Source organism: Botryllus schlosseri, chromosome 2 (assembly GCF_051294905.1).
Source record: "Botryllus schlosseri isolate E-star chromosome 2, Bs_hap1, whole genome shotgun sequence".
Lineage (NCBI taxonomy): Eukaryota > Metazoa > Chordata > Ascidiacea > Stolidobranchia > Styelidae > Botryllus > Botryllus schlosseri.
In genome coordinates, this window is record NC_137237.1 from 32,255,770 (window position 1) to 32,281,016 (window position 25,247).

The 25,247-nt window shown below is 40.2% G+C and overlaps 2 protein-coding genes across 3 annotated transcripts in view; one reads left to right on the forward strand and one right to left on the reverse strand.

Moving 5' to 3' along the window:
* The first annotated feature begins 6,423 nt into the window (after positions 1 to 6,423).
* On the forward strand, positions 6,424 to 23,596 carry LOC145458335 (uncharacterized). 2 transcript variants are annotated; one of them, XM_080336674.1, is made up of 3 exons: positions 6,424 to 6,705; positions 17,291 to 17,400; positions 23,205 to 23,596. In XM_080336674.1, exons 1-3 carry the CDS (start codon positions 6,578 to 6,580, stop codon positions 23,330 to 23,332), a joined length of 366 nt encoding a protein of 121 aa, XP_080192800.1. In that variant the 5' UTR covers positions 6,424 to 6,577; the 3' UTR covers positions 23,333 to 23,596. The 2 variants fall into 2 exon arrangements, with proteins under 2 accessions (XP_080192800.1, XP_080192808.1); XM_080336682.1 differs by lacking the exon at positions 6,424 to 6,705 and adding an exon at positions 15,692 to 16,533.
* A 1,105-nt stretch (positions 23,597 to 24,701) lies between these two features.
* Positions 24,702 to 25,247, reverse strand: part of LOC145458083 (solute carrier organic anion transporter family member 4C1-like) — a 37,043-nt gene continuing 36,497 nt past the window's right edge. The window contains exon 13 of the mRNA XM_080336401.1: positions 24,702 to 24,971. Coding sequence (XP_080192527.1) covers positions 24,769 to 24,971 — 203 coding nt within the window. The 3' untranslated portion in view covers positions 24,702 to 24,768. The remainder of the gene's footprint in view (positions 24,972 to 25,247) is intronic.

Consider the following 25,247-nt stretch of genomic DNA (forward strand, 5'->3'; position numbering starts at 1 on the left):
ACATAGCTTATATAAAGGCTATGGATGAACTTATCATTTTACACTTCACAGCTTGTAGCCTACTTTATAGCAGTGTTGGGATCAAGTCACTACCTTCGAGTCACGAGTCATTTCGAGTCATTGCACATTTTGACTCGAGTCAAGTGAAGTCAATCGATTTTCGAAGGTGACCCGAGTCAAGTCAAGTCACTCGATTTTTAGAGGCGACTCGGGTCAAGTCGAGTCAATTCAAGTCAAGTCATGAGTCAAGTCACAATTCAAGTCAAGTTGCCTTTTCGAAGTATGAGGCATGATTACGTCATTGCAATTTGCTAGCTGTCTGAAATACAGATTGAGTGGTCATTGATTTTGAACCGATGAACGACTATAGAATTATCTACACACGCAAGAAGGCGCTGTATCGCTCAGATATACGTAAAATGCTAAACTGCGTAAGTACATAATTGCATAGCCTCAGTTTATAATTACGAGCCAAAATAGAGAGTAGAGAAACGAATTAAGAAGATGCAATAAGATGCAATCCATTTACAAATTGATATGATACAAATCGTTCCTGCGCCAATGGTTGAAGACTATATATATAAACTATATTCGAATTCAATTTCAACAAAACAAGAGATTTGGTTAAGGTAAGAACCAGGGCTGTGGAGCAGCCGTAAATTTTAACTGCTCCAGCTCCAGCTCCGGAGCTTTCTTTTATCATACATTAGCTCCGGCTCCAGACAGATTCTTTATTCGTACGATGATTGTTCACACAAATATGTAAAAAAGACAAACACAGCGATATGACCACATCAAGATGTGTAGTCTTCAATTCAGCTGTAGTCAAGGCGTAACGTTAGAACATTTATATCATGCAACTGTTGGTCAGTAACACTTCAACAAAAGATTAAACAACAAAACGCAAACGCAAAACAGTGGTAGTAGAAAAAATAAAAAACTGTAACACTAGTTCAAAATAAATACCAGATTATACTCTCAGGTATGAATATGTAGAAATGAGCTGAGACTTAAAATTCCGACAGATTGATGCAAATGACAAACCTCTGTGCTCTATTGATAAGGAGTTCCAAATCCTTGGACCAACAAAAGTTAGGGATCCTTGGCACACACTAGCGGCTAAATTTTTTATAAAGATATTTCCAGCGGTGGCAGAAATATTTCCAGCTGCGGCTCCGGCTCTGAAAACTATCGAACTGGTCTGTCTGTATCAAGGATGGCCAACCCGTGGCCCGCGAGAGGGTTTTGAGGGGGCCGCGAGGTAATTTCCTGTTATATTATCGTAATCCTGTTATATTATCGAAAATGAATTGCTCAGATTGCGAAATTGCGAGGTCGACCAAAAATTACAAATCTGGCTGCGACACTTGGGATGTTAATGACTAAAATATCAGTTTCGACGCATTGGCAAATCCAGGATCCAGTCACGTGTTTAGTAAATCGTCGTACATCACAATAAACCAAAATAGTAGTGAAATTTTTCTTCACGCTTCGCGTGTTTAATTGTCACACGATTTCTTGCCTGATAGCCTACCCCCTTCTGAAAATAAAAAAGTCGCATGATTTACCCGATTGAGTCTAGCTGCATTCGCAATTGCACGGGAGAAAGTCTTTTTGCGTTTGCGCTCGCAGAAAAATCGCCGACGATGAAATGTCGGCACAAAATGATTGTCGCATATTAGCGGAAACCTTCGATATCGATGTGTGCAGATGCCGAGTAGTCGTGTCCTTGCAAACTGAGCCCAGCGGGCGGTATACAGTAGACCCGCAATATACTCAAGTAAAAATATTATTGACCTAGTTCATTTATAAACTTTGAAAACTTTACGTGCATGGCACCGCTAGTGGACCGCGCACTCGTTGGTCAATTGCATGTGCCCCTTTAGCCGAAAAGGTTGGCCATCTCTGGTCTCTATAGATTACTAATCTATGTTAGTTATCAATAGTAATATAGAGTCTGTCAGCCGTCAGTAACATCGGATGCAGCAACGAGGACATATATGCCGCCGCGCCTGCTTGTGACGTCATAATGAATACTTGTCAATTGTCGATAACATCATGGTTGCACTAGAACGCACTCTACTCCATGCTATTGCTGTTTACAGCATTAAAATTCAGGCCTGCTGCTAAATTATGTAAAATCAGCAGATATGATTGTTGCAGATATAATAGCCTCTCATGAAATACGTCGGACCCGGAGCTACTCCTCAAATAACGGGCTCCAGCTCCGGCTCCGGCTGAAATTTATGTAGAGCTCCGGCTCCGGCTCCGGCTCTGGTGAAAATGCACGGGTCTGGGGATCCGGCTCCTTGCTCCGGCTCTGGCTCCAAAGCCCTGGTAAGAACAGAATTAGACAATTTGCTATTGGATTACTTTACTATACTAGTGTACGACAACGCAAGCTGTAAGCTTCGTTAACTTCGTTTACAGTCAATTTATTTGTGAGACAACAATGAAGGCTCTGTAAAACGCACGATCATTGAATGATTGGTCGATGTCACGGGTTACGCCAGCGTTTCGCGAACAATCCGAACATGAAAGATGCAGTGATTTTTATCGACACCGATTATTAGATGACTTGAAATTGACTCGTGAATTTTGCTCCGAGTCACGAGTCAATCCACATTTCTGATACGCCGAGTCAAGTCAAGTCAATTCATTTTAGCAAAGTGACTCGAGTCAAGTCAAGTCATACGAAAAAGGTGACTTGAGTCATCCCAACACTGCTTTATAGGCCTGCCGTTGTAGGCGGCCCATTGTCTGTTCATTGTGAATCATAAACGGTCAAATGAAACAAATAGGTTGACATGTTTTTATTCTCATTGCTTAACATACCGCAATATCCTAACTGAAGCAAGACTGCGTGAGCATTGGTTCTTATATCAAGAAGAGTACGATGAAAATTGTCATGTAGGTGGACAACATTGTCAGAATAGAGCAATACGGTGTGTCACCTGCAGCGTACGCACAACTTCAGAGTTGCCAGCCAACAACTGCTGCTGTTGAGCGATCTTTCTCCATTCTTGGCAAGCTATACTTAGTAAGGACAGACACATTCTACCTGAGAATGTAGAAAAGTAACTTTCTTTGTGCTACAACAAATTTTAATTTTTTCTTGACATATTGACATATTTGCTGCAATTCTTCATAGATCCGGATTTCGTTCAAATAAAAAATTTTCGTGTAAAAATCTATCAGTTTTTAAGTTAAAACAGTTTTTTTCAGGCCAAACTACTTCGTAAAGAGAGACAGTTTCAACCAGAAATGGAGATAAGTAGTACAATTATAACATTATGCGGGAAAACACTAGTTTGCACACATTAGGTCAAAATTAGGTTAAAATGAAGTCAAGGTTAAAAAATGTCCAGAATTTAGATTTTTCCGGTCAAAATCTTTCGTTTTTAGGTAAAAAAATCGTTCTAGTCATGACGTTTGTGTTGTGATTCCCAAATAATCCCGTATATATTTTACGTTACGTACTCGATGATTAGGCACGCTATGCATCACTGACATATGGCGCGAAGAAATTGGGAATAGAATCGGTTCATCTAAAAAAAACTAGAATATAAACGCCGGGAAATTTCCACACGTCAAAAATAGAATTTTATCTCGGAGATTGGGCAACTGCGAAAGTATGGTAAAAGTATCAAATATACTATGGAAGAATGGCGCTGTGGCGTGGAAAATTGCAAATATGGTATGGAACGACTGAGGCGGGTACGTAGTATGGAAATTTCCCATTCCATACCATACCATGCCTTGTCAAGGACACTTCTGGTCATCAGTGACCGAGCTGGAGTACATTCTCGAATCGAAATGATACATTGCTGTCAGCAATTTTTAAATAATAAGTGCAACTGATATTATTTTTGTGGTCACATACAAAGGATATATTTAGTCACTTAAAGTTCCTCTAACGGTTATGACGTCATATGAACGGGTACCCGTCTCGTCATGGAATCATTTTGTTCTATCTCTGTTTATTACCTCCGTAAACAATAACAAATTTTGGACAGCGAAGCCAGGACAAATTAATAAACTTTTGAAATAACATATTTCTTGTTATTTTTGTTTCCGTCGTATGCGGCTGAGGATCGAGGGTTAGATGTTACACCAGGGCGAACGGAGTGAAAAAGTTTGGGAATTACTGAACTAGCACATGTTCAGCGATATTGCGGTTGTTGTGATAGAAGTAAGCCTAACACAAACCATGTCACAGTATGCGATATAACAATCAGCCTAGTAATACTTAGTATATTCATGTTAGGACCAATAAGTGGAACTTACTTTCACGGAAATCAATCGTTGTGATTTGTGAGTATGACAATGCGAGTTTGGCAAAAATAATATGTCGATTCCACAAACTGACAAATCATATCTTTAAAAATTCAGCATCAATCTTTAGTTAATGACGCGTTATCGTCACCGTTTACGCACAAATCAGTCGCGATTACACGCAGGTTACCGACGCTGTCATTACCGCAAACTATATAGGAATACGTTGGTGTGATCATGAGAAATTAAAAAATAATTATGACACGTTTGGGGTGCCTTTGTCTTGCAGTGTACATTTATTTATGAGGTGTAGTGACGGAAGGGTTGACGATATAGTTGATTAAGTCATATCATAAACGTTATGGTCGTGTGGTATTTATAGGGTAGTGGCGTTGAAAGATAGGTTCATTGCTCGGAGTTTGCACCAGCAGTGAAATCAATGTTGTTTGATGCGGTATGATATATTTGCAGCGAAGTGAGAATAGTTCAAACGTTGTGTTCTATACTGAAACGGTTCCAAAACGATTTGTATATTTTTGTGTCATTTTTGTTTCACCCTAATTTTATATTCGCTGGGATTAGTCAGTTTGCGGTTCTTTGTATTTTGATGTCTGGAATCGTGATCATTATACAACAACATAAAATTAGTTTGAGATACAATATGTACTCGTTAACGTTTGTTTTGTATCGTTACTAACGTATCTTGCCTGTCTAGTAGTTGTTTGTTTTTGTTATTATTACTTCATATAGAGAGGAGCCTAGAAAAATTTCCGGCACTTAGGTAGGAATCCTGGAATCGACCTCGGTCGGACTCGACCCCGCAACCCATTGGTGTCGCAGCTGTGGAACGTACCACTACGCCATCTCGGCACAGCTGTATAGGTGTGTCGTTCATCTTGATAGAACTATATACGTATTCAAGTTTATATTACGTGTTCAATCGCCAGTTTCAAATCTTGTCAATCATTAATATGTTACCGCAATCTATGGAGGGATCGCAAATCCTTGACTGATGCACGTAGAGTGGCAAATGGACTCTCGAGAATTGTTAATATCTATCCAGCCTTGGGTGAAGACTGCCACAGTGCCGAAAATTCTGGTTTGGCCTCGGGATATTTATGTATCGTAAATAATTTAGTAAATCGGTCTTCATGGATTTTCAAAATCAACAAGGTTTCAAACACCTGGTTACGCGACAGGTTGTGCACTACACCCGAAACGTATTTATATCACGTTAGCGCTGAGTCAATGGGTCCGCGCCTATAACCATCGTTGTCTTGTGCATTGGATACATCTGGTAGGGGCAGAAAGTTGATTAAACGGAAAGAGAGCAATGCATACGTCAAAAGCTGGATATGGAACCCGACCTACGCGTCACATATTACGGTCGAATTCACGCTGAGAAATTTTGCGGTTTCGCTTGCGCGCCTCTCAATTATCTGACGAAAATCCGCATGGTAATACTTGGCCAATTATCGTGTTTCCGTATCATGGGTTTCAGTCAATATATAATGATTTATATAACGATTTCATACACCAAAAGAATATCAGTTGAAAGTTTACATTGTTCTCGTTTAGCATGATGGCTATGAACCCGAAATGAGAAGCTCTATATTATTATTGTATTGCCTCGTAAAGTCAAATTCCAATTTGCGATACTAGTAGCCATATACCATTGTCCGCAGTAGGAAAATTATTCGGAGTTGTCCGGCCGCCTTTAGATGGCTCTGCATTAGTCTTTTACTAGAAAGTGGCGGTAGTTTTTCTAGTATTCCGCTGGATAGCTTTTTTTATGTTTGTTTGGTACCTCACAGTAATTGAGGCCGTGGTATTTTATCATACTCGCGTTCCGGAGATAACCGGATTTATATTTTAAGATCCAAATCCAAGTCCAAATTTTTTGAAAAATTAAATGTCGTATGCAAATTGGAAATATTGAAGACTTCAAGTATAGCATATCAAATCCAAGTCGAGCTTATAAAATCGCAATTCCAATATCCGATCCGTATTCATCCAAAATCATCAAAGCCGTTTCTTTCAAATCTATATCCACATTCAAGTGTACCTCTGCGAGTTCCACTCTTAAAACCAGTCAGTTAGTTCTAGTAGCATACTTAAAGCCTATAGCTAGTCAGTAATCTGCAGTGTCGTGATTTTATAATTCCAGAAAGCATTCGATGAGAGATAGTAACCGACAAAATCGAGTTCATGTCTGTTGTCTACGCCTGCAATTCACAAATATTGTAAGAGCAAAGATTGTGTCGATTAACATCTCGCCTTACTCCGCAGATTCTACTGTATCATGCACCCGATGAGAGATACGATAATAGTAGCATTTATCATCATACTTCTTCTTAGTCTGGCTGCACCATCGAACGCTACAATCCAGCGGCAAAGAGCGCAAGTGGTGGCCTTGCCAAGAACAACCAGGTACAAAAACATATGAAGTCATGGACTTCAAGAGCTTCTTGGAGGTACAGAACTTCAATATACAATTAAATAGTATATTCATATTGAAATGAACCCGAATATTTTCGGCTGACACTCGTCAGGGGTAATCGTCAGCAACTAGTAGAGAATTGGAAAGAACATTGTATATCAACAATCGTATCACAAAATATGACGTCACCAGCATGAAATTTCGAATGAGAGAGCGTTCAATGTACTATTTTTAGGTGATACACGAACTCCTTTTGTTGACAGAGTTTTGGTTGGTGTATTTTGATAAAAGTTGATTCCAAGGCACACAAATGGAATTGTGAACGCAATAACTCATTATCATTTCTGGACGTATTAGTTGAAAAGCGCAATACCAACAAATTTGAAACGTCTGTTTTCAGAAAACCGACATTCACAGGCCAATACCTTCGCTGGAATTCATTTAGTCCTCGGCGCAGAAAAATTAACCTCATAGGCACACTCGTGCATAGAGCGTTGATGATATGTTCGGGTAACAAACTGAGTTTAGAACTTGACTACATCCGAAAAATCTTACTTGATAACGGTTACCCTGAACACGTCATCAGCCGCGGCATGGAGAGGAAATTAACGCAATTCAACGCAGAAAAACGAACAGAGCCCACCGCACGAACAATAAAAGATGTTTATATCCATCTACCTTGGATTGGCCCCATTTCCACCCGCTTTGAAAAACAATTGATTTCTGCTGTCGGTAAATGTTACGATACAGTCAAAACCAATGTGATTTTTACAACAACACAACTGCTCCCTTCAACACGCAAAGACGTGCTTCCTGCACTTCAACAAAGTAATGTAGTGTACGAATATAGGTGCCACTGTGATTGTGGCTACGTGGGAAGAACGTCAAGACGTCTGCAGGACCGCATAAACCAACATGTCCCCAGATTTATCAGAACACGTGCGTCACGCGATGTGAAAAGCTCACCCTTAACTCATCCACTTAAGATTGATGCTGATCGATCAAAGGCAATTGATTCTGCCATCGGCAAACATCTGTTGGATAATCCGATTTGTGCGAATAATTATCGAGACGACCGATTTCGAATCGTAGGTCGAGGCCGTTCACAATTCCATTTGTGTGCCTTGGAATCAACTTTTATCAAAATACACCAACCAAAACTCTGTCAACAAAAGGAGTTCGTGTATCACCTAAAAATAGTACATTGAACGCTCTCTCATTCGAAATTTCATGCTGGTGACGTCATATTTTGTGATACGATTGTTGATATACAATGTTCTTTCCAATTCTCTACTAGTTGCTGACGATTACCCCTGACGAGTGTCAGCCGAAAATATTCGGGTTCATTTCAATATGAATATACTATTTAATCATGGACTTCAACATACCGATATAAATGTGCAGTGATACTGTTCATGAGATTTCATGGATTACAATATATAGTCGTGCCGTAAAACACGCGTGTAGGATATGGCGTTTTAGAGTTCAAAATTGTGTCAAAATCATCAAAACTATCCTCATGCCTGTGCTAACAATTATGTACGGTTCACTAGCTTAGTGAAATTTGTTGTCTCAATTGGGTTAGATCAGGGGTGGGCAAACTTTTGAGCTCGCGGGCCGCATTCAACATCTGCATCCATTCGCGGGCCGCACTATATAAAATTGGGATTATAAACCAAAACGCAATATTGGTATTTGATTATATAGTGAGGACATGGATATAATATATGTGCTTATTTAAAACTAAGAAAACATTGCTTTGATGATCGTACACGCGTCAGAAACAGTGGCGAGATTTTATAGGCTGGTCGACCTCAATAACGAATTTGTCGAAACTATAGAAATGAAAGTCGGTCGTCCCAGTTCTTAAAAAGTCATTCAAATCTAAATCTGTGAGCAGTGATCCGTTTCCTAAATCCACTTTTGGTTCCATTCCACGACACACAATGTTGACAGCATCATAACAATGTTAGCTTCAAACACGCTTCTACTATATGTGCTTATAAAATATAAATACCCTAATTCTACGCATACAGACAACGAATCTACCTAAGACACGCGCGAATCGTTTTTTATAAGCACATCACTGAAATAATTAAAAGAGGAGTTGCCAATCTGAAATCACACTCGTGACCCGAATTGTGTCAATCTCATTTAGGATTTCTGTGATATTTAGCATTTGAAACCTTTCAAACTGCGTGGGCCTTGAGATCGGGCTGTCGCGCCAGAAATTAAACATAAAAAACCTTAAGACGTTAGAACAGTGGTTCTCAAACTTTTAAAGACACGCCACCCCCCCTTATGATGGTGAAAGATTTCGTGCCCCCTTATCGTCATATCAAAAAACGCAACCAGGATGCTGGCAAACCCAACGGACAGTTTGATGTCATGGAAGGCTACGACTGTTCAGACTAAATACAGAGCGAAAACTGTTATGTTCTTGATCTTGTTTGAACAATAACTCAATACGACGAGGTTGCAATACGGAATCAGTATATTGTACAGCAGAATAACTTTAGGCAGCGACACGATCCAGACTGCAGTTAAATGAAAGACCACGAGAGAACAGACAAATAAGAGACAAGCGATACCAACGTAAAATGCACGAACATAACAAAAACTATGAATAGGGTGTAAGTCGCGCGAAGCGCGAAAAAAATTCAGTTGCGCTCAGTTTCACACTCCCTTCAGATGCTTTCACGCCCCCCCCCCAGTTTGAGAACCACTTCCTTGGCATTATCATGGTGAAATATACTAAGAAATAGTTTAATCAAGTCCCTGCTGAAATTATTAGTAGGCTACGCATTTTGTCAATATTTTAAAAAGTTTCTTTAAACTCTCGCGGGCCGCACAGAACGGTGATGCGGGCCGCATGCGGCCCGCGGGCCGTAGTTTGCCCACCCCTGGGTTAGATAGACGTTCTGGTTTTAGATGTTGACGCAGTGGTTAACTGGCACACAGTGTATTTTGAACGAGGGCTGTGGATTCGGTCAATGTTACCACCGACTCGAACTCCAATTCCGACTCCACACATTTTCAATACACCGACTCCAACTCGGACTCCGACTCCAACAGTATTATATATGCCACAGTGACGGCTAAATGGCTATCATATAACCATTCAACATATGCAAACATATGATTAACGATCGCAAGCCAAATTGTCTCATTGTGGCGCAGCTCGAAATATTCCATTTGCAATTAACGTGGATGAATGCATTTTTAAATATCCTTCCTTATACATATTTTATAAGTTATTAAAACATGGAATCTATATTCTATAATACCCTAATATGTATGAATCATCCAAACATGACATATATCCAATCCGTTATAATCAAAATGTAGATGAAGCAACAAAGTATAGGTCGTGAGTAAGAGTCAGCAATAGGGTTGCATTTAAAACAAACGGTGTTTTAAAATACTTTCTTTGAAACATGTTGTATGAGCCTACTGGCAATTACTACCCGATATAGCCGATATGGGATGGTTGGAACCCACAAAATAGTCAATTCAACAGCAATAGTACATATATTTCGTCAAAGGAGCCATATTTACCCTATATTTTCAATTGTCAATGTCAATTCACCATGACGTCACAATTGAATATTCGTGACGTCATGACTTTAAAATAAATGTTTCAAACAAGGGCCTTGTTTTAATTAGATTTTTGTTTCAAATGCAACCCTGGTCAGCAACCAATACAGAGAAGTAACTTACTTCTCATTATACACGCTCATATACACGCACACACTCTCACTACTAATAAGCATTGGTTAGAAACGAAATTTAGGAAGTAGTCAGATAGCATATGTCTAGTCTACATGAAATTAGTCAAGGACTAGGACTTGCAGTCTTTCCTAATCATTTGTTCGACCCAAGCAGCTGAGCTACACTACAGATATTTTTAATTTTGTCAAGTGGAATGTAGCGTTAGGTTATATTTACATGAATTTTACAATTTTGCAAAACCAGACGATGTATTTAGTTACTCTGTCTCAGTTTTATGGTATAATTCAAAAATTGCATCAATTTATGACTGCATAGCGAAGATGCATATTGCGATTTTCTTCCTCTATGCAACTGATCTGCAATTCTCAAATAATGTCCGATTTTATAAATATCGTTACTAATAAGAGTGATTGATGGTACAAAATATTCTATTTTAGGTAATATTAGTAATATAAAGATACCTTTGAAAGCAAGTGTTTTCGTAATAAAGTAGTTGGAGTCGGAGTCAGAGTCAGGGTCATTTTCACAAACTCCGACCCCGACTCTAGTCAGTATTTTTTCCACGGCTCCGACCCCGACTCCAGCCACAATAATTTTCATGACGCCGACTCCGTATCCAAGGCATGGTAAAAAAATAGAGACTCTGACTCCGACTCCGACTTCGTTAAGCGAAAAATTGTCCAAACTTTGACTCCGATTCCACAGCCCTGTTTTGAACACACCTTTCCATATATCTGAAAGAAATTGACTAGATGGGCCATGTTGTTAGGCCTACCCGTGTGGGAAGCTATGTTGAAGTAGAATATAATTCGACCCTGAATTGCTCTTCAATCAACAGTATATCCGACACAGTTCTTCAAGTTTAATTTATTCTTGTTGCCACTGTCAGATTTTCAATCATTTCAATTGCATGATTTACGGTGCAGGTACCTTGAATCAGCAATGTTTTGTTTTCAAGGTGTTGCAGCATTGTTATAAATTATTTTGTTACATGTTGTTATATCATGACCTTCAGGATTGTCGCTATTGTGCCACTAGCGTGCCACAGTCATTTTCGGATAAGGTGTTTTGTGACCGCCGATGTTTTTCGCAGTATTTCGTGTAATCGCATGTTGACCTGAAATCCACATGTATTAGTGTGCAGTATAGTGCCGTCTTGGCCGGCACCGAAATGTCGCAGCCAAATATACATCTGGAGTATTGTCTGTAAATTATTATGTACTGGACGGGGTATACATATATTAATTAATTTAATTACCATAAATCGGACGAGCGCGAATAAAAATTTCAAGTCGATTAAATCTCTCAAAAATACCTTTCGACACCGAACCCCCAATTGAGGAATCTCGTGCATACTCCAACAATAGAGCTATCTATACTCACTATAGTCAACCCAGCATTATATACTTACGGCCAATGTTCCCTTTAAGCTGCGCGCGTGCGCGGCCGCGCACTGCTGACGAAGTCTCCGCGCACAGAAAAACGTATCCCGCGCACAAGAAAGCCGAAGTTGTTGTTGTTGTTTTTATTAACTCATATAATTGGCGCTTGCAACATCGTGGTTATTTGCGCCCACACAGTGAATTTCATACATTTCATAATGGCATGTCTTCTTGAACTTGAGTATTTTTTCGGCTCATTTGCTGCCTCCTTTCAAGAGTTCGGCTCTCTCATCGTCTGGGCTTTTCAATGCGCTGTGTTACAGCGGGATCGGCGATGAGGAGCCCAGATGAACCTCCGACACATAGAAACATGGCAGAGCCGTGACTCGAACCACCAATCATTGGTGTCGTGACTGCAGTGTTAACCAACTGCGCCACTCGCTTCCCCAGAAAGCCGAAGTGATGACCTTTTTTTCTGTCGTTACGCACTGTTTTCCGAGGGACCGCGCCAGTGAGTTGTTGAGTGTGCGCAGACTCGTGAAAAATTAGAGGGGATATCGAGGGGCAGTATTTGATATTGAAAGCGTATTGCCTTTGGGGATTATTTAACGCAATTTTTCAGGGAAATAGCCACAAAATGACGACTTTCAGGATTAAACGAACTTTTGCCTTGTCGGAGCACTACGATGCATATATGGTAGTAGTGGATGGGAGATGATGAACTAATCTAAAGTCTTATTCACCTCTCCAAACCCAAGATACCCTGTACCAGGCCTGAGCAAAGTGCGACCCGCGGGCCAAATTCGGCCAGCGGAGCTATTCTGTACGGCCCGCGAAAGGTTGCTTGAAATTGAAAATATATAACCTACTTTTTAATGTTGCTGTGTATGGACTAAAACCATAGGATGTATAAATTGAAGCTGAAATTCGTTTACTATCAAGCCCATTCGTTAACATGCCGCGATTACGCAGCCTATACGTACCTCACATGCCTAATCCAGATTCAAAGTAAAGTCAAAGTAGCAAATTATACCGTTACAATTAAAGTCACAAGAAGTAACCAAACCTTCTTTCAGGGATATCTAGACTGTGCGGCCCGCGAGAGTCTGAAGAAACTTACTAAAATATTGATAAAATGCGTACTAAAAATCGAATTAATGCGGGGACTTGATTAAACTTATTCTTAGTAGGCTATATTTCACCATGATAATTCTAAGGCAGTGGGTCTCAACCTGGGGGACCCGTGCCCCTTGAGGTCATGAAAGCATCTGAAGGGGATCGCGACGCTGAGCTCAACTGAAAAATTTTCTCGCACTCTGCGCGATTTACTTCCAATTCATAATTATAGCTCTGTATTTTAGTATGAATTTCATATTTAAAAATCTCTCATCAATAGTCGTAACCTCCCATGCCACCAAACTATCCGTTAGGTTGGCTATAGCATGCTGGTTGCGTTTTGTGATATGACGATAAGGGGGCGCGAAATCTACACATATATAGTAGAAGCGTGTTTAAAGCTAACATGGTTATTATCCCACCCCTAAAACCTCAGATAGTCGGGTTTCTAGGTCCAGAGGACTTCACCGTTACCAGGCAACAGCTTCAAAGTAAAAAATCTGATATGTGCGCTGATCATTGTATTTCATATTTAATTAAAAGATCTCAAGGTTTTTCAACTGAACAGTATCTAAATTATTTTGGTGATAAAAAATGTGAGAATGATAAAATTGTTCGTGTTTTTGTAAAGAGCTTGATTACAGGTGCCTAATAAACACATTAAATGTATGCATCTGTGATTCGTGATATACTTAACACAGTGAGTCAGTTTTGCGCTGAGCAGTTGTATTTGGTTCGTATTGTGTACGCTCACGGATTGCTTCTAGACCAACCTGTTCCACGGGAAACAATTCGCGATATAACCACTATAGTGATTCAGTGGACAGGATACCATAGTCATTTGTCCCGCGGAATATGTAGGTCACTACACATTAAAAACACCTGTTTTCAAAACCGATCGTGGAAAATCAACAATATGCACGATATGCAGTGTAATTAGTTCCACGAAATACACAATGCACGTCCATGAAGCACCACAATGACGCTTTTCCGAACCTCCATAGGCTGATTTTCGACTGCTAGCTAGCTCAAAATGCTGCGTTTCTGGCTTCGAAATGCAACATTCTTGACTTCCGGTGTTTTACGCTTCACGAGCGAGCAATTATACTACTAACACATCTCACTCGATCAGCTTTACCTGTAAATGTGATTACGTGAGCAGAGACAGGATTAAAATTGATAGCAATATATGCATTTCTCGATGATATTGACCGATTTGATCATGAATTATAGAAAATTTTAGCGCTTCGCGCGTTTAGTTGGAACGCCCACTAAACGAAGACCAGACACAGATGATTAGTAGCGGGGGAAAGCGTGCAGCCCGAAGGGGGTCTGGGGGGCGAAGCCCCCCAGAAGTTCGGTTTATCACCCTATGGGGGGCCTGGTTGCGCACTGTTGTCCAAGGGCCTGCGCAGTGAGTTGGCGTATTTGCGCAGACTCGTGAAAAATTAGAGGGAGCATTGCTTACGGCAGCAGTATTATTGGTCTGATCCTGGTTAATTCCCCTATCTTCTGCGCGAAGGGCAGGCTCTGTACCAGTACACAGTGGAAGTGTACTCTCGTATCCAGCATGATTTCTTGCTTGATATGTCCGATCCTATATTTCAAGCTTTAGATGCGAGGTTAACCCTACAAAATATTTGATAATCGGGCCAAACATAAAGCACGAAAACCAACGATCCAGACTCAGAGTTACTAGTAGTTACAATGCCCAACATCTCATTAGGAATCTGTGACGGTGATGGCGAGACTTAACAATAAAGTCCGATATCAGTCTGCATATGGAAATAGTGAATAGGGGCCTACTTGATGGAATATCACGTTAAGCACGACAATTTGTTTCGGCTTACACAATATATTTTCCCCAAAATATTGATATAGAAAGGCAACGCATGGTGCGTTTTGGGTAACATTTGAATTATTTTGGACCTTCTCGTAGTCTCATTCAGAATGACTCCAGCTGAAACTCGCCGGAGGCCCTTTACCTAAATTTCCTAATAAATTCATTTTGATTATTCCACGTTGCAAAAAGAACGTGTACTCTTTCGCACCACGTTGGTCATCCACACTGCAATTTTTTCCAACCGCACAAGTGCATACCATCCAACAAGCTGACAAACACCGAATAAATACCCGCAGTAGGAGGCTGGCCAGGTTCATACCGAGGACACTTCTTGTCATCGGTGACCGAAATGGAGTACATTCTCGAGTCGAAATGACATATTGATGTTAGCAAAATTGAAATATTTTTATAAGTGCCACTGGTATTATTTTTGTGGTCGCATCCAAAGAACATAGTTAGCCACTTCAAATCCATCTTACTGTTGTGACATCATAATAAGTGGTACCAGACTCGGAATCGAATCACTTTGTCTTGTTTCTGTTTATTACCTCCGTAAACAATAGCGAATTTCGAATGGAGGAGCTAGGGCGAATTAATAAACCTTTGAAATAACATGTTTCTTGTTATTTTTATTTCCTTCGCATGCGGCTGACGATCGAGTGTTGAAAGTTACGCTAAGGTGAACAGAATAAAAAAGTTTGGGAATTACTGAGCTAGCACATGTTCAGCGATGTTGCGATTGTGGTGATAGAGGTACGCCTAACACAAAATATTTCACACTATGCGAAACAACAATCAGCTTAGTAGTACTAGTTTATTCATATCAAGGACCAATAAGTTGAACTAACAGAAATCGATCGTTGTGAGTATGCCAGTCAGGGTTTGGCGAATATAATATGTCGATTCCACTAACTGACACAAACGATATCTTCGAAAATCAGCATCAATCATTAGTTAATTACGCGGTACCGCCACCGTTTACGCACCAATCAGTCGCGATTACACGCAAGACATCGACGCTGTCATTACCGCGTACCATAAATGAATACGATGAAGCGATCATGAGAAATTAAAAGATAATTACAACACGTTTAGGGGACCTTAGGGGTAACATTTATTGATGAGGTGTAGTGACGGAAGGATTAAGCGATCCCATTTATGTTATAATCGTGTCCTATTTATAGGGTAGTGGCATTGACAGATGGGTTCATTCCTCTGAGTATGCATAAGCGGATAAGCAGTGACATAATCAATGTTGTTAGACATGGTAAGATATATGTGCAGCGAAGTGAGAATAGTTGAAGCTTGATGTTCTATAGTGAAACGGCACCAAACCGATTTATAGAGTTTAACATCATTTTTGTTTTACATTAATTTTAGATACAACATTTCTTTTTACCGCTTTCAGTTTTTGCAGGACACTGCCTGGGAGCACTTAGGAAAATTTTGTTTCAACGTAGTTGTGTCGTTCACCTTGATAAAGCGATATCAATCTTCAAGATTATATTACGTGTTAAGTCGCCGTTTCCAATCTCATCAATCAATAATACTGTACCACAATTTACGTAAGAATCGCAAATTCCTATTTGATGCAGGTCAAATGGCAAATGGACTCTCTAGAAATTGTTATTATCAATCTAATCCTGGGCGAGGACTGCCAAAGTGCCGTATTTAAAATATTGCTTTGAACTCGGTTTAAATAAGAAACCATATTCTATGAAAATCCTGGTTTGGAATTCGGATAGGTATTGTCTCATACATAATTTAGTACATCGGATTTCAAAGTCGAAATTGTTTCATATACCAGATTTTGTATACATTGTATACTCATTTCGTTGGCACTGAATCAACGCGTTCACTGCAATAGATCAGTCCATGGTTTTCTTGTGACAAATCATGGATTGCACAACTGCATGGATAATTAGTTGATAAAAGCAGTGAATCTCAACCTTTTTGACAGCGCGGACCGGCCAAACTTTAAAAGAAACGTTGCGGAGCAGTCAATATTGAAAAACCCACATCCTCTCAAAATTTAATTGCGATAAATGGATGCAACTTAAATGTAATATTGGAAACTTCCCTTAATGGTGGCATAGGTGTCTTTTTGATACTAGATATTTATATGTAGTTCTATTGAAGTTTCTGAAAGGCGAAGCTCACGAAGTCCTGATAAAGACCACTAACTTGATTGTGGTATTTTGGCATCCTTCGAAAGAAATGCGACTTTGCGATTTACTATAGCCCACATGCTACATTTTTGCGTAATATTAGGGTTATGGTGGTCCTTTTCGTGTAGTCCCATTCAGAATGACTTCAGCTGAAACTCACCGGACGATGTTTTAAATTAGAATCCCATTCCCTGGCCAAACAGCATTCGAAGTATCTCTCTTCTCTGACCCGGCATACAAAGGTTGTACGAATACGAACCTGCTTTAGAGGACAGCATACAGTTTTACAGTCCTAAATATCTCGTTGATCCTTTAAAATGTAACCTGTCTACAGATTATGGAAAGTGACCTGGTGTTGCGTAAGACGCAGAAGAAACAGAAGAGGGCGATATCAGAGACGTCGTCGATTGTCAACATCATCATCATCATCTTCTTCTTCAGATGGTATTGTTACACGCCTTTACACGTTTTATTCATTTCCCTCACACTACCCATAGCGTAATGGTATGTCAATAGACCATTACCACCATCATCGTCACACAGAACACCAGTCTGGTAATTATGGTACTAAGGCTTTGCACCTCGGAAAAGATTCTGTAATTTAAGGTTGCTTTAAAACAAAAATTAATTTAAAACAAACACGTTCAAAACAAGGCCCGTTTAAAACATGTTTATTTTTAAGCCATGATGTCACGAAAATTCGATTGTGACGTCATGGGTTTGACGTGGACGATTGAAAATATAGGGTAAATATAGCTCTTTTGACGAAATATATGTGATATTTCTGTTGAATCGACTATTTTGAGAATTCCAACCATCCGATGTTGATATACGTTGGCTATAGCGGGTGGTAATTGTCTGTATGCTCATACAACATGTTTTTTGGAAAGTATTTACGCAATTATGACATAATTTCACAACTTATAAAAAACACAATGTTTCTAAAAAGGCCTTTGTTTAAAACACTGTTTAAAACTTGTTTCTGAACCACACAAGACAAATCCCATCCCGCAGGGAAAAATCATTTGTCAGTCAAGAAGAACAATTTGAAATCGTGTGCGTGTTTTAGTTTAGTACGTTTGGGCGATTTCCATATCTTTCGACATAGCAGGCAGGAGGTCACGAAATAACATCATGTAACGAAGTCATTATTCCAACGGGCACGCCCAAACATTTTCATTATTATTTACATGCCCTACATTTTCTAAGACAACACCTCACCTTACATTGGCAGAGAGAGTACAACAAGCCTCGCTCACAAGTAGCGTTGAAATCTTATATCCTGATGGAAGCTCTGGGAGCCCAAGACCCACGTTTTTTTAGGGAGGGGGCTGACGAAGTGCTGTTTCGGCCCTGTTTATACATATGAATAATCATAATCAGTAATCACCATACTGGTAGAGGTTCGGGTCAACGCTACAGGTACTGTGTGCTGTGCCTTCTGATCAGATGGGGAATTCATGTAGATGCTGCATATACGCATCATAGGTTTTCCACGTGCTATCTAAAGAAATGATGTGACGGGAATATGAAGTACGAGCCGAGAAACAGGGTCGAGAAAGTTCAAATAAAGATATAATGCTAGTAATTGCGTAACGGATTAAGCAGCGGAGACTCGCAACCGCGCCACAATAAAAATATATTTATTCAACTGGTGTGGAATGGGGAGTGTTGGAATTTTCGTTTAGTAGCAGTTCCATTACGGTGGATTTCTCAAAAAACTGGTTGTGGCTAAAAAATTTCACCCGATTTTATCTTTCATTTGAGACCACATCATATTTACTATTTAGAGCGCAGTGCCCATTTAATATCAGTTGGCGAGTCCAGCATGCTTTCTTGTTTGTTTCATCTCCTTCGTATACCCGTATATCATGTTACCACGGAACGGCCGAGAACGTAACGGATTGCCTCAGCTATTCAGAAAGTTGTTACTAATGTTGCTATCCGGTTTTGTAAATATCATGTTTCAAATTCCTAACCTGTTTAATCCACATTTGTTATTGCTGCCCCACAGGTAAACGTGTAAATCCTCACTATAAATAAGTGGAAACAATAATATTCGACACATGGCAAAGCTTCTGAAAATAGAGCGACAGAAATTCTGACTGCAACGCAGCGTTCTGTCGTAGGATACATATATAACACAATCCATTCGTAATTTCACTCGGAGGTAACATACAATGTATCCAAATCAACTTTCTTCTTCTCATACCGAATGTAGACGTGAGGGTACTCGGTGTAGTTTCCTGGTCTCACTGTATGAATATAGGCAGCACAAGTACAGGCAATATATATGCCAGCGGTTCTAATTCATTAGCAAGTTATATGCCATGGTTGTCTTATGAGTTTCCACGTAATTTACCACAGTTTACAACAGGCATGGGCAAAGTGCGGCCCGCGAAGCTATTCTGTGCGGCCCGCGAAAGGCTGCTTGAAATTCAAAATATAAAACTTACTTTTTAATGTTGCTGCGTGGATCAAAACCTTGGGATGTATATACTGAACCGCAAATCCGTTTACTAGCAAGCCTCTTCATTAACATGCCGTGCTTACGCAACCCATACGTACCTCACAAGCGTAATCCAGATTCGAAATAAAGTCATATAATGCAGCAAATTGTGCCGTTACAATTATAGTCACAAAAAGTCACCAAAACCCTCTCTATTGCCATTGCCACATTACGCATTACACGATATATGTTTCAAATTGTTGCGTGATGCGTTCCAAGTCCCTAATTCGTAAAACAATTCAATCAGTGCCCGTGATTTCTATGAGTCATCATCACCCATAAAGGATGTCAAAAAAAGCGGAAATTTTAAATTCAAAGAAAGTTTCGGAAGAATAAATATTTGTTTACTGGAGTCAGGGGTAAACCAGTCCTTTTAGTAGTTAGTGCCTAGAAGGTCGCCGTGTTTAAGGAGTATAATAAAAGTAGGTTCTATGATAAAAACACGAAGACATACACTCGACAAAGGGACGGCGAATTTCGGAAGAATTGCATACTTGGCTTAACAACAAGGCCAATTCACCCAGCTACACACTTCTCGGAATCCAGCGACTAAGACAATAAGCTTTATAGTATCTCAAGGACCGTAACTGCCGCACCACAAACCCCCAAATTGGGATCGGACGAGCTCGAATGGGGCTAAAAATTATTTCGTGATTGAATATAAATTATAGAGTATTTATTTGAAAATCTATTCAACTTTTTTCAGATTTTTCTCGCCATACGTGCGATTTAGCGATTAATGGATTATAGAATTGGGCATTTTGGCGTCAGCCATTACCGTGACGATGCACGACGCACCAAGACGTATGAAGTTTTGCAAGAAAAGGACTGCCCTTATGTTGACCGAAAACCACGATGTCCAATTGTCCATAAGCAATATTTGGCAGTAAAGAAATACCAATTTGGAATCGTGCGGGTCTTTAATTTAGTACGCTTTGGCGATACAAAAAAAATCGCTCAGAAGTAGTGTTAAAACATACATCCCGATGGAGGTTTGGTCTGGGGGCAACTTTGTTTTGGGGGCAGACGAAGTGCTGTTTCGACCATCCCAAATACATTTTAATGTATTGATATAAAATCGTGGATAAGGGTTAAAAGAAAGTTCAAAATGTATCATGATTAACATTGTTTCGAAATATGACGGCGAATAAATATTTTATTGGTAATTAACAGTCACTCCCTCATTCCCCAATATCAACACATCCACTGAGCACCATTTAGTGTAATTCACTGCTTTCAATTTGCAAATATAATCAATACCTTAGAGCAGGGGTTCTCAACCCGCGGCCCGCGGGCCGCATGCGGCCCGCAGACGATTCATTTGCGGCCCGCGACTCCTTTTGATATAATCACTACTGGCCCCGTATTGTTATGGAAGACCGATGTGTCACATTTGTCGAAGAATAGTTGTTGTAACAAAGCCTAGAAGCTTGAAATGACAGCATCTGGAGTTATACATATCAAACGTTGCTAGCTTGGTTTCAAGCCCAGCAATCCATACTTCGAATCATTTTTAAAATTGCTGACGACGTGACAGACGCATTGAACAAAATTGCTTGGAATATCGCTAAACCCAAGAATCTGCTAGAGAAGGTATGACTTCAATAAAACTTTAACGTACTGTGCGAATATTCGCTGTTTCTGGAACTTAGCAAAAAGTCCCACATCACCTGACAAATTTCGAAGCTACAGTTGTCTGATTCAGCAATCACCAGAAGAGTAATAGCGATCCCAGTCGATATTTTATCGCATGCTCTGTAACAGGTTGGCACGTAGACTACTTTAGCCTAACATTGGACCTATCCATCGATGCACACAGTGCACACACATTGCATAGCTAATTATCCTGGTGCTTTTTATAGGAATGGTCATGGGCATATTTTCAGAGGAAATGCTGACGGGGCAAACGTGGGAAGGGGACCATGACATCAATTTGACAAAGCTGACTTCCATAACTATTGGTGTAGGGCTCCAGCCATGGAAGGAAAGGCGAAGAGTTGATTGATTTGCTCAGAAATGACCACTAACGTCTCAATTCTTCTCATATCACTGAGAGCTCAAAGTGATAATGACCTCAGTAACGAAAAATTCACCGTAATTTTATACTTGCTCGCTCACGCATTGAAACAGAGAGTTCGGTTCTCTGGGGGTGGAAGGGTTTGAGGGTTTGCATATACTATAATACCGACATGGCAACGAATGGAATGTACGCTCCATGAAGGGATTTACTTAGGCCACTTGAAGATCGATATTCTCACAAAAAAACAGCACCTGCAAACCTACGAACGCTCTCCATTAATGCTTTAGAATGAATAAAAATGCACTAAATGCTAGGGATGGTGTGAACCTCTGAAAGGTTCGGGTTCGTGTGAACGCGAACCTTTTTGAAAGGTTCTGTGTGAACGCGAACGTGAACCTCGTGACGTCATATTGCTAATTCCAACCCTACATTTCAGTGAAGTGATAGCCTTGCAATACCTAGCGACGATTCGGGCCACATAATGCCACAATGCTGAAATACCTATTGATGTTTTAAACGTCTACAGATGTATCAACTGGGGCAATCAATTGATATAATCATCCCAGAAAATCAATATCTTGCGTCCCTTTGCCACAATTTCGATGAGAACTTGCATGGGAATATAAGCTTACGCCTTGACGGTCAAGGTCAGACCGGACAATGTATTCGGCGTCCCGAGTATAGCTAAGTTGATATTGAGCAGAGTGTAAAACGGGTTTCCCTACTTGCTACCGATATTACCCCTTTAACAAGTTATACAGCAGTAGCCAACACCCCAATCCATGGAGTTGGTTTTTATGATACAATAAACATATGAAATCGAGATTGACCCCGTACGCCTGCTAGATTTTTTTACATCAGACAACGATATCAATTTCATTGATTGGTTGGATAAGAGTCATTCGCTGACTACCTACATGTAGTATTTCGCTCTGTATGTTGTGTGATTGCGGGTCAAGCTCACAGCAGAGATGAGTCACTAAATATTCGCAAACGGAAAGCTCGATATTTCGAGCAAACAATTGTAACAAAGCAAGTAAAATGTTTGAGATTGTCAAGGTACATGCTCGTTTAGTGTTGATTTTTATGCTGCCAGCGCCATGCATATACCGGGCCCGCAGTTGAAATGCAATAAATTTCAATCAAAGATGCCATAATAAAATGAAAATTGTAATATATGAAAAAGGTTCACGGTGCAGAACCTACCAAGGTTCGTTTGTGAACGTGAACCTCTAAATATCTGAGGTTCACACACAGAACACGAACGTGAACCTCACGTTCACACCATCCCTACTAAATGCCCGAATAAGACTGATAAATAGACCTAAATTTAATAGTAGCTCACAAATACATGGTGATAATGTTCTGCGGCCCGCAGCGTGTCTTAGTGTGAAAATGCGGCCCGTTATACGAGGGAAGTTGAGAACCCCTGCCTTAGAGAGTACAGATAAAATTTCTGATTTGGCCCGCCAACATATTGTCGGCTTCTCATTTGGCCCTCGGAGAAAAAAAATTGCCCATCCCTGGTCTACAAGTATCTCGGCTATAGTCGCTACTGTAGTAACGACTCGTGAGACCTCCTCTATTCTGTCTGATCAGTCTCGATTCAGGATAGAATAACTAAGTGCATGACGACATAGGAACATGACGTCACACTTACAACCGCTCGTAACCGCCAATGTATTCGCGGGCTCCTAAAACTCCTGTCTCGTGTTTCAGTGGCTCGCTTTTCCTCCTCCGACGATGCGAAGCTGTTGGATAGCGGGGATAAATCCGACACGAGCGGAAGGGACTCAGATTCGAGCAGAAAAGATACACAATTCCCGACTTACAGATGGAGGAATTGATTATTGAATTAGAGAAAACAATTATGCTTATGGAAAAGAGTGATGAATGTGCAGTGGAACACTATGCTGACTATAGGCGTTGCTCCTAATTCATGGTATTTTGTCGCTAGAAATAATATATTTGTTCATTGATGCAAGCACAGTTCAAACCGCGACTCCTATTTCAGAGTATTACATTCAAATCGATCTTTTTTGACTTTTCTTTGTTCGGAGCAAGGCCGATACCTCCTTCAAGGGTAATCTTGAAAGATTACAGAGCCCGAACCATAATTTAATTGATATATTCGCGATCAGTGACAGAAGCTTCCGTTTAACACCGGTTTTGACAGGTTTTTCTCTCGTGTCCCCAGTTGTGAAACCACCATATCAGCACACGGAGAGACCAGAAATTATTCCAGTGACAGGCGATATTTTACAACACACAATTTTGTGAGCGATATAGAGCGAGTATATTACTTATCCTTACGGCTGCGCAAAATCGATCACCTGAGGTATTTGATTCCAAACGAGTACTATTTAGGCTTTAAGTTGAGTATTCGAGTATCACTCATTATGACGTCATATGAGTGTGGAATATGTGGAAATTTTAATGCGTATCTTTAATGCGATCACCAAAAAAATGAAACATGAATATTTCATTGCACTTTGTTACAATTACCTCTGTGGATTGATACTATTTAACAGAAATTTCGTTCTCAATATCATGCACAGCTTTTTATTTTTGGAGTAGCGAAATTATAATAACATGGACGGTGTAAGTCTTTGTGGAGAGGGTGTGTATTATCAGTGCTCGAAAAATACGTGTTCGCTACTGGACTCGGATCCATAAGACTCAGGGTGGTAATGACTCGACTCGCGTCGGACTCGAGTCGCGATTTTTTTTGCTGACTCGACTTGACTAGAGTCATTTTTTCAAATGCGTAAAATGTCTCGACTCGAGTCAATTTTTGCGTTGATTCGGCTTTTACTCGATTCATTGTGATTGACGCGAACCAAGTCATATGACTCGAGACTAGTGCGGTCAAGACAGACATTTCATTGTCACTTCGAAGAATAGTAAAGTGAACACATTTTTGGTATTTCGTCTGTCAGTCCCCATACCTTGAAAATAGGGTTAAACTGCTACAACTGAGGAAAATTACAATATTATGAATGCGAGCAGTTCTATATCACACGAGTAGAGTTGAGGAAGCAAGTGAAACTGGATTGAACTGAAAAATGAACAATGAACATAATGACTTGGCTCGGACTCGAGTCCCAACACTATGACTCGGACTCGACCATCTACGCCTCTACTAGCCGACTCGGACTTGCCTCGGTGTCATTCTGAAGCTCCATACCTGGTCCCAGATATTTCGAGTTGCACATGTGACGACAGTCTATAGTTTAATGATGGAATAAATAGATCGTTCTCGACATAACTTCAATGGAACACATTAGAGTTTAGTAACGGGCTCGTCCTGGTCATCATCATCTAGACCACGATTAACGTAAGCGGAAGTTACGTCGTCGGTTTTGTCGATTTTTTCCTCGTATGAGAGTGTGATGTCCACTTCATCATTATCGTGGCTTTTTATCGGAATATAGAAATAGTTGGCGGACGCGAAGAATACGATTGACAAGAATTTTCCTGCGATACCTGTAATGTAGATAAGGAGTATATTATGATTAGTTGAACCGCCATAGTTTATTGGTGAGACCAACGCGCAGGGTTTAATATCCGGCCGCTTTCTCTAAAGAATCCAACCAATCCAACCACTGACAAGAAGAAAAAAACAGTGCTGATCCGAAGCGCAGGGTAAATGGGTGGAGTTGCTTCATGATGGGCATACGATGTAACAATTCAGCCAGACTGCTTGCAATTACTTACTTGCGAATGAATTATTAAATAAATATCCATTTCAAACCCCTAACT